Genomic DNA, 21486 nt, shown 5'->3' with positions numbered 1-21486 from the left:
GGTATCACCAAGCCGCGTGAATGCCTGTTCGCCACTGCCCGGCTCCCGCAGCTTGGCGCCTTCAAAATGGCAGTGAATGGCACTCTGTATGGCTGGAGGGGGGGGTTGCGCGAGCGACTGTTCCACTCTCGCTCACGTGCCTGTCAGCCTCATGATGCATGGCCCAGCTCTTTCCGCAGAGCCAGGGCACTGATGCCGCCGCCGCATGGCTTTTTCTATGGCTTCCAAACCGAGTCTTCCGGCAGTGGCCCCTCTGTGCATTCGCTCTATGGTTGTACGGTCTGCCGGCAACTGGCCCACAACCATAGAGCATATGCCCAGAGAAGCCACTGCCGGAAGACTCAGTTTGAAAGTCGCAGAAAAAGCCATGCGATAGTGGTGGCGGTGCCCTGGATCTGGGCCAGGCATTATGAGGCTGGCAGGTGCAAGCGAGAGCAGAACAGCCACTTGCGCAACCCCCCTCCAGCTGTGCAGAGCACCATTCACTGCCATTTCAAAGATGCCAAGCCACGGGAAGCGCCTAAAGGGTCTGGAGGGCCTCCGGGAGGTGGGGGAGACTGTTTTGCCTTCTGCAGGCTCTTATAAAGCCTCTGTAGGCTGGGAAAGGTGAGAAAAGCATGCAAAAATGGGAGAGAGAGCGCTGATCATGGGGGCATGCACACTGGGGTTGCACATTGCATTATGGTTGTGGCAAGCCCGCACACGACCCCCCCTGCGCTCCCCCTGCTTTTGGCACGCGAGCCAAAAAAGGTTCACCTTCATTGGTATAGTGCAATATTAATGCACTATTGGGTTTTCAATTCAATTGTATAGAATGTGAAGGGTTTGTGTTTTATTTTTATAATTATAATGTATACTGAAGATGGCATTTAATTTCATTGTTCAAGGTGCAATGACAAAAAGTAAACTAAACTAAAAATGAATTATGACTTATAATTTGATTATATATTTCAGAGGAACTTTGAAAAAAGTTAGGGTAGCGGGCTGAGAAAATCAGCTGTAGGGATGCAATTAAGAATGATGGTTGGTGTTTTACTAATAAAAATAAGCATCAGATAAATGACAGATTCTTACAGCTTGCTTTGGGAACTTATTTTCTGAAGTTTCTCAGTTGGATGTTGTTTTTCTTCAGGCAAGCAATGACAATAGGTTGGAATTGCAGTACTTGTAATCACATGTTCTGAATTAGAGTCCGGATATAATTCATAACCTTCATTTTATGGAAAATAATAAGGACGAACAATTGGGGTTGATCTTTTTCAAGAAAACATTTTGCTCAGTATTCTTGATCAATTTTTTATTTAAATATTTTAATTTAAATGTTTAAAATGTTTAAGGAAAATTAGGATTAGAAAGGAATTTGGTTTATGCTAATATATTGGCTTAAAGTTTGGCAGTGCATTTACACCAAACAATTTGAAAAAGTTCTGGTCATGACTAGTTCTTATGATCTTTGCTGAGGACATCTGGGTTTGTACCAGCTTCTTTATTTCATTACATAGAAAAGCCCTATAAAATGTTGTCTTCAAATACTGTTGTCCATAGTATTGTTATGCTTTTTCTTCTTTTAAAATTGGTTTATATAAAAGTTGGCTGAAAAAGCAGTTTATTTCTCTTTTCCTAAACTTAGTAATCTGAAATATATATGTATATTTTACAGTGTCATCTATTTTTTCTGTACCGAATGTAAGACTACAAGTGGAAGCTGGAGAAAGCACAAAAGCTTTTGGGAAAAACATTTATGGGAAAGGTCAATCACATGTAAAACACTGAAGAGAATTTTGATTTCCTACAAATAATTGAGGTAAGTCTTACTAAAAAGTGTTTGAATTTAGTATTTTTTTCTACTCTGTCCTTGACATGCAGGTTTTTAAAAGTAAAACCCAGTTTCTTAATATACAAATAAGAATTTTTTCTACAAGCATGAGTTTTATTTACTTTAACATCTTTTAGGACTAAGGGATCAAATAAACTTTAACACACAGATAAGCAATCTCTCTCTCTCTCTCTCTCTCTCTCTCTCTCTCTCTCTCTGTGTGTGTGTGTGTAAACGCATGTGCAGCTTGCACTCCTGGGATTTCTTTGTCCATCAGCCTATAACCAGGCAGAGGAAAAAGATTGCTTTTCTCCAGTGCTAATGATGTACAATAAGATTATTGTGAGATGGGAACAAAGCTCTCCCACCATTTCCTTCCTCCCTCAAGGGGTCTTGCTCAAATTGCCCTTTTTTGTTGCAAATAACAGCGGGGAAAGAATATTCTGGAGTGGAATTATTTGAAGGATAAGTGTAGTAAGAACCCAGCATGGATTGGGTGTCTAAGCACATTCATAGGCAGCCCTCACAAATTATATATGGTAGTTCTTAGGGTTTGAAGAAGACTCTCCTTTCTTTGTATCATTACTATTTTCTATATTTATACCAAGTCAATAAGTTAGTATTGCATATATACAATGTAAATATTTTACTTTAAGTCTAGATATGTAATGTCAAAGAAGAAAACAAGGTTGTGTAAGAATTTCTTCCCTACCAAATTCTAATTTCCAGGATTGGGAAGAAACAATACATGACTAGTTTGTCTTATTTCAACTCATTGAGCATACATAGAGACTTATATTTCTACATAAGCCAGATGAATCTGAAATAGATCAAACCAGTTGTGTACAGTAATGTTCTAGTGGTCAATATAATAAATATATATATAGAATATATAGTTTGCTGGTCTTGTTGTATTCAGGTCTTTTCCCATGTAAGATTGAGATTGTCTTGGCAACGTTTCGGTGAGGTCTCACTCACCATCTTCAGGCTGGGTTTTGGGCTTAAAGCATGGTCAGATTTCCGACCACGCTTTAAGCCCAAAACCCAGCCTGAAGATGGCAAGTGAGACCTCACCGAAACATTTCCAAGACAATTTCAATCTTACATGGGAAAAGTCCCGAATACAAGACCAGCATAGTGCACCATGAAAATCTACGAAAACAAATATATAGTTTGTAAATATAGACACCCTCCAACACACACAAGGTATGTGAAGTTTAAGGAAGACCATATATAATATTTTAAAAGTATATAGGATTATGAAGGAAAAGGTAATTAAAATGATGTGAAATCATTGACTTAGTAGTATGCATATTTTAGTACTATTATGTTTGAAAATGTCAGTGTGGTTGCCAATCTATATATAGTGGGTCATATTTTGATATTTCTCTCTGATCTATAGATTTTAGAAAAACAGATGATTTTTTTTCATACTGCTAATACTGTTCTTTAGTGCTTAAAATAAATAATCTTTTAATTTAAGGGATGAGAACCCTAAATTGGAGCCTCAGGAAAATGTTGCGAATAGTAACTGCTCAATGGAGAAAAAATGTTTTTGAATACATTGTATTCATCTGAATTATGATTAGTTAAAATATGAAACATGAGCATTTCTGTTCCAGTTTTGAATAAAATTTTCAGGACAATTTCTTGCATCTACAAGTCTAAATATTAAACTATAGTATTTTGACCAAAGACGACAATTTCATGTTACTGATTCTTTTCCAGATTTATCATGTTAGGGTAATTATTTCTCATTTATTATATAAATTATTCAATTAAAATATGTTTCTATTGCAAGCATATTACATTTTTCTAAACATGGTATATATTTAATTTTTAAGATTCACTATAGCTACTTTATAGTAATGGGACAGAATGATTTTCAAACACAAATAAAAATTACATAAATTCATTATAAATAACACAGTAACACTTTTAAGACAGCAGCATGAGATGTTTATATACAGAGGAACAATATGAAGAGAATTTTAAAAGTCTGAAAGAAGAAAAATCTTTGCTTGGAGATGAAAGTTAAGGAAATAGATTTTGAGTAGATGGGAGATATGGGTTATATTCCTTTAATGGAATACAGTAAACAGATTACTCAATAGGTTACTTGAATGTCTTAGCATTAAAAATAATACTTTATTTTATTCTTCATTTTATTTTCATTTTATTACTATTTTTTCCTTTTGGAATAGAAAATCAAAGACAGAGTAGACAATCAGCAATTACTGATTGTCTTACATGGACACCTGTGGGAATTAGAACCTTTTCTTAAATATATGAACAATGGATCTAAATTGCCACAACTTATGGCTACTCCATTTGCTTGCTCTGATTTTGCAATGGCGATTTGGTAGACATTTTCTGCAATGCTACACTCCTACTAAACAAAAGTACCACAATTGTTGCCCAGGTTTCAGGAATTTATATGAGAGCAAACCCTTTAGATTTCATCTGAAGTTCCAACTACTTATTATTATTAATGTATAGCAGTGTTACACTAGACAAAAGACTATATGCATTGCAGAAGATTAGTTAGGTATTAGTCCTGTTATAGGAAAGTGTGCTTCTCAAGGTGTGCCACAGGAGGGCAAGTTGGCTTTGCACCAGAGAGAAAGACTAGCAGCTCTACCTGCAGCACCATCAAGTCCCCCCTCTCTCCCCAGAACTGTCTCACAAATGGGTGCCGCAACCAGGAAAATTCAGAACTGTCAGGAATTTGACTGCCTGCACAGAGCACCAGCTTGTCTCCCCACTGAAATAGCACCTATCTATCTACATGTATACAACATGTTTTTGAAGTGTTCAGTAGATAGAAGCTTAGGTGAGTGACAAGAGCTCACCTTACCCATGCAGTGCTTGGATCAAACCGTCTGAGCTGAGACCAACTCCAGTATCATTTAAGTCATAAGCCACATGCCCCAGCCACTGCGTATTGTAGTAATTTAATGGGAAGATCATGGATCAGTTAAGCCAAACTAATTCTGGCTAGGTTATATTGTATCTAAGGTACAAGGGTGAAAATGCAATGAGTTGCTCAAAGAAAACTTGTGTTGACAAATATAAATCTCCAAGCATTCCCAAATAACAGGATGTCCTTTAGTATCAAACTGTGTAACCTTAACATCGACGTAAATATGAAGTCCTAAGCTTAATTTTATATGGCCCTTGATCTAATTTTACAGTCCTTTGGTAAGCATTCTATTCAGATCTTTTGTAAAAAAAATAATCTATTCCATCATGACAATTTAAGAGAAAATAAAAAGAAGGGGCAGTAGAAAGAGAGAAAGAATAGACAGCCCATCAAGCCCACTCATGAAGTTTCTAACCATTTTGAGAATATGGCTTTTGGTTAAATGCTACTTACATGGACAGTTGTCACTAGTAGTATCACAACTTGTCTGTGTTCAATTTATGGGCATCACAAGTTCAGTATCATGACCAAGCACTGGTTAAGGATGCCCACTGTTTTATTTGCATCAAATTAAAAAGAGAAAAATTGGTATGGCATTAACATATTGATAGCACTGCAATCTAAATCTTGGGATTACTTCACTTAGACTTTTTCTTGTCACGTGGGAAAATTTTTAATGTAATTTCTGTCCTCTTCTTTTAAAAACCATATCTTGGGTTCAACACATGAAATATACACACAGATCAGTTTTAAAAAGGGATCCCCAACCCTGGGCCATGGATCTGTACTGTATTGGGACCCAGGCCATGTAAGCAACGGACAAGCACACAAACTTTCATCTGAGTATATGTGGGATTGTGTGAAATCATCCCTCCTGTTCACTCCACCGCTTCCAGCTCGTGGAGCAAGAAAGGTTGAGGACCACTGGTTTAAAACATCTATTGCCTTCTAGAGTTTAAACTAAAATGGTTCTGGAGGCCTCTATCATGGACTTCAAGCACATATTGGCCTGGCCAGCCTCAAATGGTGAATATGTGCCAGGATGATCTCAACCCTTTAAGAAACATCTGACAGCAGAACCAACCAAATAATTATTGAACCACACCAGACTATACAGTAAAAATGCTGTGACTTGTTGCCTACATATGAGGGAAACCCACCTTTAAAATCAGGACGTGCTTTAGTTCAATAATCTCTGCCTTTCCTTGCCAAACAAATGAATCCTGGAAACTTCTAAAGATATGCAGCTCTCCATTTTCATGTGTAGTTTCTAACAGCTGGCATTTTTAGTATGTTGATCAGTATAGCCATATACTCTGTCAAGGAATATAACAGTTCATTCATACACAAATATTACTTTCCCACCAATACTAACTCTGCACAAGGATAAAGATAGTTTTTAGTTTCCAACCCATCTGAATTGAAAATTATCTTGGGAAATGTTTTTCATACAAAATGAGGACTCTCTGACTCAGGATTTGCCACATCTTTATAATTATTTCTTCTGGGTACAACATGGTATTGCCTCCTAAACCCATACGCCAAACAGTCTCTCTATCATCATCTCTTAGAATGGACTTGTTTATTTATTTTCTGACATTAAGAGGATTATATAACCTCTTATGCCAACCCTGTTGTATCTTCCTCATTGGAAATCTACAGTTAATACTCCAGCCAGATGAGCCCTTGCAGAGTGGAGATGCTGTAATAAGCTAAGTGAGACTGTCAAGGATGAATTAGAAAATGCTTTTGGCACTACTGGTGACAAGCAGTAGCACAGTTCCCCTGGAGTCAGATTAAAAGAAAAAAATATTTTTTTTGTCATTTTATTACTTCAGAGGTGACGATGAATCATTCAGACATAGGATCTTTTCTTTTAAAGAAAATTACAATGGCAGGACTTCTCTTTTTCCTCAAAAAATCATTATGTATCTAAGTAAGAAGATATATAACAATATAAGATGTTTATAATGTTTATGAAAAATCCATAAAATGAGCAATAATTATAGCTTTAATAATAAACACGTAATTAATTGTATTGTAATGTTCTAATTTACATTGGTTAGACTTAGAAGAAATATATAAATAAATATTTTTAAAAGTTGTAGCTATAGTGAACATGCATACTAACATTTTATATCAGTTCATTTTGACTTGCTTTACAAACCAATGATAACAATTTAAAAGCAACTTACAAAGTAATGATGACAGCTTCTTGGAAACATCTCAGCTATTGAAAACTGAAATCATCAGATGTCAGGTTGCTCCAATTATTGTACAAATTTCTTTATAGTCAGCTATTACATTTTTACAATGTCAAAATCAATCTGTCTTCACAATTCACTGATTAACATCAACATTGACATGTTGATCCTTGTTTTTCTTCTAAGCAATGTCTCCATTTAATTTCACCTTTAGAAACATTTCTTTTACAAATACATTTAAAATCTTTAAATTCACAGTTTTTTGTGATTCTACTACAAAAGAATTTATGTTGGGTAAAGTGTTTGATGTCTGAAGCATATATTTGGGAGATTATTTTACTTTCTAATTGCCTCTGTATTCTTAAAGTCTGGATTCCTGTTCACAAAATGATTTGAGAATCCATTTGGTTTAATAAACCTAAAATTATAAATCTATCAGTAGCAATGGATCTTAATATAATAATTGCTGTATTAATTTCTTGGTTATAAAAATTTACTTATTTTAATAGCCACAGGCTTTATCTGTGAGGCTTTATCTCACAGAAGAAAAATATTCTAAGTGTGTTAAATGAATCACTGCAGTTGTTAAGTGAATCATATTGTTGCTAAGGAAATCCAGTATTCCCATTGACTTGTTTGTTAGAGTTCCCTGACAAAGACTCAAACGGTGATCACATGACTTCAGAATATTGCAATTATTGTAAATACTTGCCATCATTCTAGCTCCCATATTTTGATTACATTACTATAGAGATGCTGTAATGGTTGTAAGTGCAATTCCTCTGGGGTGGGGAGGAGCACATGGAACCTGGTGGGCTAGCAAAGCAAGCCCAGTGCCTGTGGAGATCCAGTGGGGCGGAGGGCCGGGGAATAGACAGGACGAATGTTGGAATGTCTCTGCAATCAATCGTAAGGACAAACAACTGCTATGGTGCTGCAACATATATAACTTTGAGACCAGGTCATAAGTACTTTGGAGGAGAGGAAGTTGTAACTTTGAAATATCACTAAGTGAACTATCATAATGCGAGGACTACCTGTATTTAACGCAACTTCCCTAAAACTGCATAAGGTCAACAAAAATCTCATGTACAAATTTTAATTGTCTATTGAGTCAGCTTTGATTTTATTCTGAGATATAAAATTAATCTGCTAATAAAAAAGGTAAAAAATGTCTAAAATCCAGCAACATTTGCAGGAGAGCAATATAAGCAAAATGGCAGCATGATCAACGTCCTATCCCTTTAAGCATTCAATTGCCAGGGATCTGCCCTGCTCCTAAATACAATTTACTCAGTTACTCAGAAGTTACCTCTCATTTTATCAGCTCCAGAAGGCTTCCTTTATAATGATTAAGTATTTTTCCCAGATCTGAAACACATGGCTTGGCTCAAATTTTCAGATGGTTTGTCAAAAGACTCACAAACCTGACTTGATAGAGAAAACTCGTGGTTCTCCATTTGAAACAGATCTTATCAAAATGGTATCTATCATTTCGATCAACATCTTTATTGCTTAAAAATAAATCTCCACTCATAAATCTGAATTCTCCAATTTTTACAATTATCAGAACTTCCAGAAAAAGCATTGTAACCAAATTGCGGCACTATTTCTTTTCAAAATAATTATTAGCTTTGGGCTACAATTAAGCCAAGGTAGGAAAAGAGTTTTAGACATGGACCCTCACGTTAAACATATCAGAATCTTTCATTAAGGGATTTTAATGAATTATTTTAATCCATCTTGGTATTAGATCATCTTGCAATTTCTGAATAGCATTGCTGTGTTTTGATGTCCTACATAGCATTTGTAGCAACAAAATACTGTATAAAAAAACTCATTAGAATATAAGAATCCAACCCTGTGATCATAGACCATTGTATATTAGATCCTTTTGTTTTGTATGTAGAACTCAAAATACGTGGCCATTAACTCAATGACCGCTTGTCAAATTTATTTATTAAACAATATATAAATATTTTATTTATTTAAAAATACATGAAATACAAGTAGCAAAGATAACCAATTTACCAATAAGAAATTAAAAACACCTATTTTATCTTTAACATGTCCCACGTTGTCAGGATTCAAGAATAAATAAAAATATAATCTGTAGAATATGTGAGAAGTTAGCAGCAACTCTGCTTGCTCAAAACGTCTGTCAATGAATGCCTTAATATCACTGACATTAATCCTTTCCATAGTTTCATTAAATATTTTTATTCTCCCCATGTTAACAGAGCTAAATAATGTACAGTATACTGATGATAGTGATATTTTGGTCTGTAACCATAATAATAGTATCTGACTAATTTAGGTGTATTTAGGTGTATTCATTACCATAGAAAAGTAGTAGGCAACCCTTTATAATTTTATGTGAAGGAACAGTTTATATGTAATTGTTTTGATATAATAATCTTTTTATCTCACTTTGGAAATAACACTTTGGTTAGTTTTGGACTAACCAAAATTCTATTTTTGTACTGTTAACTTCTGTACCTTTCCTCTCTTTCAAATAGTTTATTTATTTCAATTCTCAAATGTGTGAATAGAGAAAATATCTATGTGTAGCAATCACTTAGTTGCATATGTTTAGAGGGTAATAAAATTAGCAATTTGACAGGCAAATCTGCTAAAGATTATCATAGTTGTATCCAAATATTGATAATGTTTGCTTTAAAGAACTTTAAATTTTGATTTAGCTATTTTGCAAATATCTCAATTTGTCATCTGGATTTGAAAGCCAAGCTGGATCTGATCTATTAATACTTGGATAGGAAATTGTTAGAGAATGCCTCGGCTGTAAAATAATAAAATCAAAAAACTCTGAAGGTTTCACTTCCAGACTGTTGTCAATAATTCATGACACCACCACGATTGGAGCTCAACTCAAAAAGATATCTCTTAGTTTTCATACATAGATGATATTATATTAGACAGTATTAGAATGACTATCATGGTATTCCTTTATTTTGTATATACTTACTCATTTCTGACTTTGTAAATTGTTTAAAGAAGTCTTCTCAGTAATCATTTGTAACCAGATTATTATTATTTAATTCTAGTTGTATGCATATAGTAATCTAACAATATTGTATTTTTTGGAGTATAAGACGCACTTTTTTTCCTCAAAAAAGAGGCTGAAATTCTGGGTGCGTCTTATATCTCAAATACAGCATTTTTTGCCTCCCAAAGCCCTGCCCTTTCACCAAAAATGGCCATACATATCCTTTGGAGGCTTTCTGAGAGCTCCTGGGGGCTGGGGAGGGCAGAAATGAGCAAAAAACAGGCCTTTTGCCCCCTCCCAGCCCCAGGAACACTCTATAAACCTCCATAAGGCTGAGCATGCAATTTTTTTGACAAAGAAAAAAAATGGCCCTGTTGTTTGCTCGTTTTTGTCCCCCAGCCCCCCAAAAACTCTGTCAGCCCCCCCAAGGCTAGTCATACCTTAAAAAAAACAACGGACCCATTTTCGTGAAAAATGGGCCATTTTTGGAAGGTTTGCAGAATGCAAAAACTTTTTTCCTCCTTTTGGAAAGCTCTTTAACTGATTGATGAAAATTACATTGATCAAGTGCTGTGCCAGCAGAAAGAAAGGGTTAGGTGCTGCAGATTGTCAGTGATTTCCTTCTCCAGCACATGGATAAATACACCTGGAAACATCTGCCTACCTACCTACCCCCCCCCCTCTCTCTCTACCTACCTACTGTATTTCTCTCTCTCTCTCTCTCTCTCTCTCCCTCCCTCCCCATCCCTCTATCTGCCTCCTACTACCTACTCTCTCTCTCCCTACCTACCGAGGTGGCGCAGTGATTAAATGCAGCACTACAGGCTACTTCAGCTGACTGCAGTTCTCAGGGTTGACTCAGCCTTCCATCCTTCCGAGGTGGGTAAAATGAGGACCCGGATTGTTGTTGGGGGCAATATGTTGACTCTGTAAACCGCTTAGAGAGGGCTGAAAGCCCTATGAAGCGGTATATAAGTCTAACTGCTATTGCTATAACTGCTATTACTGTATTTCGCTCTCTCGCTCTCTCTATCCCTCTAGTTACCTACCTACTTTAAAAAAAAATGCCTCTTCAAAACCTTGCTGCGTCGTATATGCCGAAAAATACGGTACGTTTGCCAACATGAATTGAAAAGTCATTTTATTTTTTTTCACTTCTATATTATTTAACCTTAATGAATGATGAGACAACTTAGCTATTGTGCCATTCATTCCCAATTTGAATCAATCAATCAATCAAAGCCTTTTAGTACAGCCCAAAGGCGCAGTGGCCTGGAACCCACCTGGTGCTCATCCGTTTTGCTCCTCAGCTGAGAATTTACCTGGTGCTCAGGTGTTCCACCTCTCAGCAGATGCCTCACGTGGTGATTATGAACACTTCCCAAATGGCAGTCCCTGGATGGCTCGCTCTTGGCTGGCTGTTTTGGGGCTGACATCTAGATTTGAAACTTCTTCTGCAATCAAGTTCATATGTTGTTATCTATTCAAACATAAATGGAGAAGAAGTAGATTGAATATCATTGTGCTATTTTACTTTAAAGAGATGTGCAGTGGCTCGCATGATTAGGCTGCTGGATTGGAAGTTAGCAAGCCTGTGTTCAAGTTCAGGTGAAACTCGAAAAATTAGAATATTGTGTAAAAGTTCATTCATTTCATTAATGTAACTTAAAAGGTGAAATTAATATATGAGATAGACTCATTACATGCAAAGCAAGATAGTTCAAGCTGTGATTTGTCATAATTGTGATTATTATGGCTTACAGCTCATGAAAACCCCAAATCCACAATCTCCAAAAATTAGAACATTACATGCAATCAATAAAACAAGGATTGTACATAGAACAATATTGGACCTCTGAAAAGTATAAGCATGCATATGTACTCAGTACTTGGTTTGGGCCCCTTTTGTAGCAATTACTGCTTCAGTATGGCGTGGCATGAAAGCTATCAGCCTGTGGCGCTCCTGAGGTGTTATGGAAGACCAGGATGCTTCAATAGCAGCCTTCATCTTTTCTGCATTGTTTGGTCTCATGTCTCTCATCTTTCTCTTGGCAATGCCCCATAGATTCTCTATGGGGTTTAGGTCAGGCGAGTTTGCTGGCAAATCAAGCACAGTAATCCCATGGTCATTCAACCAGGTTTTGGTGCTTTTGGGCAGGTGCCAAGTCCTGATGGAAAATGAAGTCAGCATCCCCATAAAGCTTGTCTGCGGAAGGAAGCATGAAGTGCTCCAAAATCTCCTGGTAGTTGCTGCATTGACCCTGGACTTAATGAAGCACAGTGGACCAAAACCAGCAGATGACATGGCTCCCCAAATCAACACAGAAACTTTATACTGGACTTCAAGCATTTTGCAGTGTGTGCCTCTCCATTCTTCCTCCATAGTCCCTAACACCTGACAATCCTCTCCAAGCTGCAGTCATCCCTGCTACTTGTGCACTTTTTTCTTCCACACTTCCCTTCCACATAACTTTCTATTAATGTGCTTTGATACAGCACTTCGATGGTTTTCTGCACAACTGTCAGGTCAGCAGTCTTTCCCATGATTGTGATTCCTACTGAATCAGACTGAGAGACCATTTAAAGGCTCAGGAAACCTTTGCAGGTGTTATGGCTCAATTACCTGTTTAGAGTGGGACACTTTGAGCCTAGAATATTGCACCTTTTCACAATATTCTAATTTTCTGAGATTGTGGATTTGGGGTTTTCATGAGCTGTAAACCATAATCATCACAATTATGACAAATCACGGCTTGAACTATCTTGCTTTGCATATAATAAGTCTATCTCATATATTAGTTTCACCTTTTAAGTTGCATTACTGGAATAAATTAACTTTTGCATGACATTCTAATTTTTCGAGTTTCCCCTGTACTGCTGCATTGGAGGATTAGTTTCCATCATTCATTCCATCTCCTTGATGGGGATATGAAAAGACATGCAAAGTTTTCATGGAGGATCTGTTGAATGTTTTGCTGAAATTAAGATATTTTGTGTCCATTATATTCCTATGAGCATGTAAAATTGTAATTTTCCACTTCTAATACAGTTCAGATTCTATGGATAGGGATGGATGTAGCTGGGTGTGCTATAAAAGAAGAGAATATTTTTTCTCAAATACAGTCCATAAATATCAGTTTTGTAATTGCTAGAGATGGGAGAAATAAACTGAGCTTCACTTATAGAAGTCTGAAAAGTATTGGACCACTGGACCAAAACTAATAAGATGAAATGTTACATTCATTTATTCATTTAAAAAAATACCGTATTTTTCGGAGTATAAGACACACCTGAGTATAAGACGCACTAAGGTTTTGAAGAGGCATTTTTAAAAAAAGGTAGGTAGAGGGATAGAGAGGGAGAGAAAGAGAGAAAAATGCAGTAGGTAGGGAGAGAGAGAGTAGTTAGGTAGGTAGATCAAGGGATACAGAGAGAGGGAAATAGAGAGATATATAGAGAAATACAGTAGGTAGATAGGGGGAGAGTGTGTGTGTGTAGGTAGGTAGGTAAAGGGATAGAGAGAAATAGAAAGAGATAAAGACACAGAGAAATATAGTAGATAGGTAGGGAGAGAGAGACAGTAGGTAGGTTGGTAGGTAAAGGGGGAGAGAGAGAGAGAGAGGGTAGGTAGGTAGGTAGGTAGGTAGGTAGGTAGGTAGGTAGGTAGGTAGATGTTTCCAGGTGTATTTATCCATGTACTGGGGAAGGAAATCGCTGACAGTCTGCAGCACCTAAGACTTTGTTTCTGCTAGCACAGCACTTGATCAATGTAATTCTCATCAATCAGTTAAAGAGCTTTCTAAAAGGGGGGGAAAGTTTTTGCACTCTGCAAACCTCCCCCCCCAAAAAAAAGGCATGAATAGCCTCGGGGGAGCTTGCAGAATGCTCCTGGGGGTGTGGGCAAGAACAAGCAAAAAAACCAGCTCGTTTTTTTGTCAAAAAATTGTTTACATAGCCTTATGGAGGCTTATAGAGTGCTGCTGGGGGCTGGAGGGGGGGTAAAAATGGCCCGGCTTTTGCTCATTTCTGCCCTCCCCAATTCTACATTATTTTGAACTAGGAGAATTATCCCAAATGTAGGATTATCCCATGGGCCATCTCTGGAAAACACTGATTTAGATATCTAAAAACTAGTGAAAAAGATGTACAGATGTGTCAGGAAGTGAAATTTCCTGGGAACTAACGGGTGGTTCTTTGACTAACATAACTAAGGAGAGAAGTCATCTTTAAAAATATCGTAGTACCCATTCTGCAGTACTGATCCAGTATGTTTGAAAAGAAATTTCAAGGTCCTTTCCAACAATATGATCCCACAGTTCTAATATCAGAAAATAATATTTAAATTAGAGAGGGACCGATTCAGCATACATATTCTTTGTACTAGTTTTGATTATAAATCTTAGATTTGAGTTCTGCTTTTGTTTTGATCAGCACTGATTTTTGAAGCTTCACTAAGTGAAAACATTTTTTAAAAAACTAGTTCTTTTTTGTTATATTGGCATTGTATTAAGAAATTAGTGCAAAATTTAAAGGAATGTTTCTTTTTCTAAACTGTATCCTATATGACTGCTCTTGAGTTAGGGTAACAGAAATGAATTTTTTTACTGTATTTACTCTAGAATAGCAGGAATTTCCCATTAAAAATCTTTTTGATTAGCTAATCTTTCTAGGCATAGAGACAGTTGTAATTAAAATGGATTGATAGTCTGGAATGGCACTGAAATACATTGGGGATAGTGTGTTAATAACAATACTAAAGAAGCAAAAAAAGAATCTAAATGATTCTATTTCTACCTCTCTTTTAGGATTAATTTATCACATGATCCCATGACTAGTCTTTGTCTACAGAGAGAGGGAGGCTGTGAAACCATTGAAGGAGAAAACTGAAGTTAACAAAGCAATTGGTTTTAGTTTTGACACATAGACTGTAGCCTATGGCGACAGCAAAACCATTGTATAGGATGATAATTTATAGCAGTTTGAAAATTAAATAATTTTTACTTTTGGTGGAGTTCTACAAAATAATATTTGCTATAAATAATTGAAATTATAGTATATATAAAAATTATTTTGGTATGCAAAAAATTAGAAAGTATTTACAGCTGATATATTGTGTATAGAGTGAAGCAGTTCATGAAACAAAGAAAACTAAACACTGTAAAGACTAACACAGTTCAGCTATCTGATAACTATGCAACACCCACTGTGTTTAATAGGGAATTAAATGTTCTTAGCTGCAGGGAGAATTTCTTCTCTCAGTGAAGATATATTTAAATAGAAGTTCAATCGAATTAATTTTATTAGATCAAATTATAATAAATTATTTCTCTCCTCATGACATTAAAATAATGGTAACTGTCTAATTTTATGAAGAGAAACATACAATTCTGAATCTTAAATAAAATGCTTATTATCTTTCCATTAATATTTTATAGTGAATCATAGGACCTGCATGTAACAGGCATTATAGTAAATTGGTTTGATACATCCAGAATATATTTGTTGATTATACAGTAGTGACAATGAAGAAAAAAATCTATTCTAATAAACAGTTTCCACTAGTTGATGGAAGTTTTAGTTCAGTAAGTTTATTCTAAGAATGAATATGTCTGTGCACTATCTATATTTTGTGATTCTCATACAGTTATAAACTCTGAGCAGCATTTGAGTTCTCTATATATTTTTACTATTATATTACTTGATAAAACAAAATAATAGTCTGATACTTACTAAGATGAAAGAACAAGTAGATTCACTCCATTCTTTAAAAAACAGCTATCAAGTGATGCAAAGATTTCATATTTTTACTGTAATTTCTGTAAAATTTGTATCTGTTCTTTTTTTAATTTTTACTGCCACTTTTACTATGGACTTTCCAAGTACATTGAAATTGCTTAAAAATAATTGAAAGGACATATAATGATCCTGTGAATAGCTAATATTTCATGTTTTCTAATTAACAAGATTGTGCATCATGCAGGTCTATGTGTGTGTGAGAGAGAGAAAATCTATTTTTCTAGTATACCCACAGCTTCCCTGCAAATCTGCATAATAATATTTAGCCTCAAACAGTCATACCAGTATGCTTAATTCACAGCTTAATTTTGTAAAGAAAACCATTTGACAACACAGCTTTGTGAGAACTGCATATTGATAATGACAGAGAAAGAGATGTATTTTTGTATTTATGTGGCAAATTTATTTGTTTTGGTTTCAAAAACAACTCAGGGATGCTGCTTTGACATGATCTCAAAATGGAAATAAATTCTTAATTATAGAGATTCAATTCTGTCCTAATTTTCCCATCAGTTTTTCCATTTTTCTGCTGCCCCGAGACTTAAAATATTCTCATTAGGTAGCTGCAAAGGCAACTTGCTTGCCTATTCCCGCATTCTCTTACTAGCTTTTCTTTTCTTTCTATTTCTTTCTTTTTTCCCCCCTCTGCCTTGGGAGTGACTGTGAAGATCATTTGCTGGAATGATTGGCAGGTTAGAGGATTCAATGAGATGAGTTCCTCTTAGTGCAGGTCAAAAAGGCTAGTTAGCAAGAGCTGTCGAAAAATGCCAGCAGCATTCAAAATGGGAAATGTCATGACTTCGAGGCAGGGGGTGCCACCTGGAACAGAAAGCCCCCAGCTCATTAGCAAGTTACAGGATGCATGCTTAACTGGAGGGAGCAAGAAAAAGGAAAGACAATGCCCAATTGAGAAAATTATTGTGAAGTGGAATTGATTTCATGTATAATTTGTTTATCACTAGAGGGTACAATTGCTGCCCATCTGACATATGCAGAAGGCTGTATGAAACAATTTAGCATAATCTCTAGGTTGAGCTCTGGATTTAAAGAATGCAAGTTTCTTTCTTGCAAACTGGAAATGATTGGGTCATGTTGCATTAATTATACCTGACATACTCTCAAATGGTTTATCTTGGTAGGTAAGGCAAGTCAGCACACAATTGTATATATGGCTTGCATTCATTATAAAGCAGTAAAATGTACGAATTTGTGCATCTGATATTTCCCCTCATTTTGGCACAGCTGAAACGAAAAACACAACTGTCATAGACTGAATAAAACAATTAAATATAACAGTTCCCAAAAATAATACCATATCTTGTCTTGTTTTTTTTTAAATATGTTTATTGTATTTGGATATTAACTGCTATTGCAGGCAATGTTGTAATAGCACTAATCTAAATTGAATGTGTTTATATTGACTATAAAGTTTTGTATAAATGAAGTAGATAGAGTGCTCACCATATATCAAACAGAAACTGAAACTGAAACACTGTTCTTGAATTGCCAAACGGAGGACTTCCATTTTAGATCAGTTGGCTTTCTATCTTCATTTCCTCTATACTGAAAATCTCTCCCCCCCCCCTCTCCCTGCCTCCCTCCCTCCCTTGAATGAATAACAGGGATTGTAACTGGAAGTATCAGTCGATTGACAATGTGACTGAATAAAATCACATGCTTCATCTGTAGCCCCTTTTAGATGTTTTGTTATACAGTGTGGTTATTTCCAGTAATGCAAAACAACAATGGACATTTTCCACATTTGTTTCAGAAGATTTCTGTGTTTGGCAAAAATGCAAAAAGAAAATAATGCACCTGACTGCAGGCTAGCCTCATAAAAAGTTTGTTAGTCATGAAACTACATTGTTGTGGTCAAGGCTTAAATATAAATGAAGATAATGTTTTTAAAAGTATGAACACATTATAAAAGACAGCTTTTTTATCAAGCTGGATAATTCATTTAAAGCTTTTATATACTGAAACTTAAAATAAGATTGGTCTCCCATCTTTTAAAAAAAATTCTTCGCCTTCTAAGAAGATAGGAAAAAGTGCTGGCAATTTCTCCTTTAAATTGCCCTTATGACTTTTTGGAAAATAGCAGTTAGCAGTTAGACTTATATACCGCTTCATAGGGCTTTCAGCCTCTCTAAGCGGTTTACAGAGTCAGCATATTGCCCCCACAGTCTGGGTCCTCATTTTACCCACCTCGGAAGGATGGCTCACTCTGAGCCAGTGAGATTTGAACCACCAAACTGCAGATAACAGTCAGCTGAAGTGGCTGCAGTACAGCACTCTAACCGCTGCGCCACCTCGGCTCTTATATCTACCATATTTGAGAAACTTGATGAACAGACTAGCATTGTCACATGCAGTGGGAAGAAGAAGAAAAGTGGCATTTGCTTTTCTCTGTTTTCATTCATTTCCTTCTTTGGGATTCCTTCTGTTTAAAATAATTTTTCTTCTGACCTGCTGACTCATTCCTACAGCTGCAGTTCCTCCCTCTTTTTTTTTTGACAGTTGAAATCTTATAATTGTATATGTGTCATCGTTTGACTCCACTCTTCTCCTTATGATGGCATGTATGATTGTGCAGAGTGCTATGCAACAGTGCTTCTCAGTTGGCAAGTTCCCAATTCATATATTTGGGAAAGAGAAAAAGGAGCATGGGGCAACCTGTTTCTGGACAAGTGCATTGAGACAGGGTAGTTTTCTGGTTGTTGTCAAATCAATATCATTGCAATAGCAAAAAGGATTTGCAACAGCAAAAGGGATTGCATGTTACATCTCTTTTGTCTTCTTTTGGAGTGTATAGATAACAAATATTAGAAGAAGGATACACTTGGGGAGTGATATAGGGGTATGTTTCTAGCCATAATCACTACTTGGATAATTGTTAGGTATGAGTATGTAAGGATTCCTTTCTTCCATATGAATCAAACAAAATTTTCACTCATTATATTACAGTATCCAGAGGCTGACATCTCACTTGTTTTCAATAAGATCCGCAAACACTGGTAAAATTTATTAAAATTATATTGCCATTTTATGAACGCAGAACTCTATACAATTTCTAGATAAAGTAGGGTTAAAAACATCCTTAGTGGAAAAAGTTGTTTTATCTCGGCATGATGGAAGTTCTATAATAAAGTGGTTGATGCAATATTAGAAGTGAAGGAGAGTAGATTACTAAATTATAATATGCCCATTTGAAGGAGCTTTAGATTTAGCCCAGCCTCTACATTCCAGCCTGGATTGAGGACAGAACAGTAATAGTTTCCTCTTATATTCGCTACCAGTTCGGAAGCAGGAGCGCTTGTGTACGGCACTTCTGCGCATGCGCAGAGCGTCCATGATGAAGTCTGAGCAGATGAGCACATTACCACCTCTGGGATAGAAGTATCCCTGGTTGCCTTAATAAGTGACATGCAGAGAGAGTGAGATTGATCCAATCAAAGTCTTGGTAACCATGGAGACCTTAGTATTTTTTGAGCTTGGTTGTTTTTCTTACAGATGTTTTATTAGCCAACTAGGTAACATCTTCAATGCACTAAGAAAAATGCGGATGTTATCTAGTAAGATAACAAAATGTCTGCAAGCCAACAACCTACCAACTTCAGAGAGTTAAGCACCTACTCTGTGGATGTGGCCTGCTTTGTGGGAGTGGCTTGCCGGCCATGTGACTGGGTGGGAGTGACTTGCCAGCCATGTGACTGGGTGGGAGTGGCCAAGATGATGTCACTGAATTCTTTGTCCCAATGGATGATCTACAAAAAGAAGATATAAAAAAGGAAAATTATTATTTTGTGCACTTACTACTTAAATAAGATTAAAATAAGTACACAAAACAATAAAAGAGCTACTTGCAGAAGCTTACTGCTTACTACTTGTGTTTCAAAGGGAATACAATACATATTTTATTTTACACATGTTAACAGCTGCTGGAATTGTGTTTGCACAACAGTGGAAAAAACAAAGATGAAAATGAATAAATATTAGAATGTGAATGAATGAATAAATTGACAATTAAAATCAAGAAGGCTTCGAATACTTTTTCACATGGGATTTGTTTTATCAATTGCTAATTAACAGAAACAGCAATTAGAAATCTAAAAGTATGAAAGAAAACACCAATTATGTAAGGAAAGGTCACTAAAATGTATAAGGAAATATTATTAGTACTTGATCATTATTAATGTGTAGATAACTTCGGGACATTACGCACCCACCCACACAAACTATGACAGTGCTATGAAAACACCCAAAAATAACAATTTCCCCCCAAAAGACTTCAGATAAAACCAGTTTTTTCCCTAACCCTAAGAACAGGAAAGACAAAGCCACTGGAATAAAAACCATCAAGGCATTGTGAGAAATTATAAAGGACAGTGCCAGGAAGCTCACAGAACCAGCAATCACCTCACAATTACCTAAACAACAAGGTATCACACAGAAACACACAAAATCTGGCTAAGATCCCTTGCACAAACCTGGCCTGCCCATAGAAAAGCAGCCACATTGAGACATATAAACCATGCACCAACCTGTATACTTAAAAAGCAACATATTGCATCACAAATAAAATATTTGCAAAAAGGAATAACATTTCTTGTAATAAACATTCTATAAACAATAAATAAATAAAAAGTCCCTAAAAATAATTTTAAAAAAGGTATTCTACAAACAATAAATTAAAATAAAACCATTAAAATATTACAATAAATTAAAATAAAACCATTAAAAATATTCTATACACAGTAAATAAAATTTGTGGAGATGTAATTCTGAGGCATTGTGGAAGGTCCTGATGAGGAGTTCGTGATGACCACAAGACAGGAGGCTTATAAATTTAATAAATGAAGATGGTTTGCTTGCAGATGTTTTATCGTCATTGGTGTGAGATACCTAGCTGGATCATGAAATGTCTGCAAAAAAACCACCAAGCTCAGAAAGCAGCAAGGAACCCACTATCCTCCACTTCCTCTTTCTCTCTCTCTTTCTTCTTTTTGTCCTTCTATCTTTCTCCTCCTTCCCCCCAACCCCACTCCCTTCTAGCACTGATGATGTTACCTAGTTTGGTAATGAAATGTCTGTAAGAAAACCATCAAGCTCAGAAAGCAGCAAGGATCCCACTATCCTCCACCTACTCTTTCTCCCTCTCTTTCTCCTTTTTGTCCTATCTTTCTCCTCCTCCCCCCACAACCCCACTCCCTTCTAGCACTGATGATGTTACCTAGTTTGGTAATGAAACGTCTACACCAAGCTCAGCGAGCACCCAGAACCCCTAATTACAACCTCATTACAAACTACCGTCCATCTCCCCCGTGCTCCCAGATATGTCTTTTCCTAGCAGGCAGGTTTTAGGATGCCTGCCGCCACCAAAGCACCTTCCCAGAGTGGCTTTTCTGAACACAGGGAGACAGATGGCGCAAAATACCACCTGTCTCCCCATGCTCAGAAAAGGAAGCCCGGGTATGTCCTTTGCTAGCAGGCAGGTTTTAGGACGCCTGTCGCCACCAAAGCACCTTCCCAGAGTTGCTTTTATGTGCACGGGGATTTGAACGGTAGTTTGCGCAGTGCAGCCGGCGCCTAGGAGGTCCTAGGAGATCAGCCGCACCACGTAAGCTCCCACCGCCGTCCCCACCCCTGACCTCATGCTTTCTGGCAGCCAGGCATCTTAGGCAGGTCCGTGCACCTTGCAAAGGCCTTGCGAGGTCCCTGAATTTTTCAAAGACACTGGCTG

General features: G+C 36.6%; 1 protein-coding gene across 4 annotated transcripts in view; it reads left to right on the top strand.

Moving 5' to 3' along the window:
* Positions 1-21486, top strand: part of CDK14 (cyclin dependent kinase 14) — a 250999-nt gene that overhangs the window by 197090 nt on the left and 32423 nt on the right. For all 4 annotated transcript variants that reach the window (XM_087712624.1, XM_087712626.1, XM_087712627.1 and 1 more), the window contains one exon: positions 1661-1804. In XM_087712624.1, coding sequence (XP_087568750.1) covers positions 1661-1773 — 113 coding nt within the window. In that variant the 3' untranslated portion in view covers positions 1774-1804. The remainder of the gene's footprint in view (positions 1-1660; positions 1805-21486) is intronic.

This window comes from Thamnophis sirtalis, unplaced genomic scaffold, assembly GCF_051295495.1.
Source record: "Thamnophis sirtalis isolate CommonGarterSnake01/CBP01778 unplaced genomic scaffold, rThaSir2_p1.2 scaffold_4, whole genome shotgun sequence".
NCBI classification, from domain to species: domain Eukaryota; kingdom Metazoa; phylum Chordata; class Lepidosauria; order Squamata; family Natricidae; genus Thamnophis; species Thamnophis sirtalis.
This window is presented reverse-complemented; position numbering and strand designations above follow the sequence as displayed.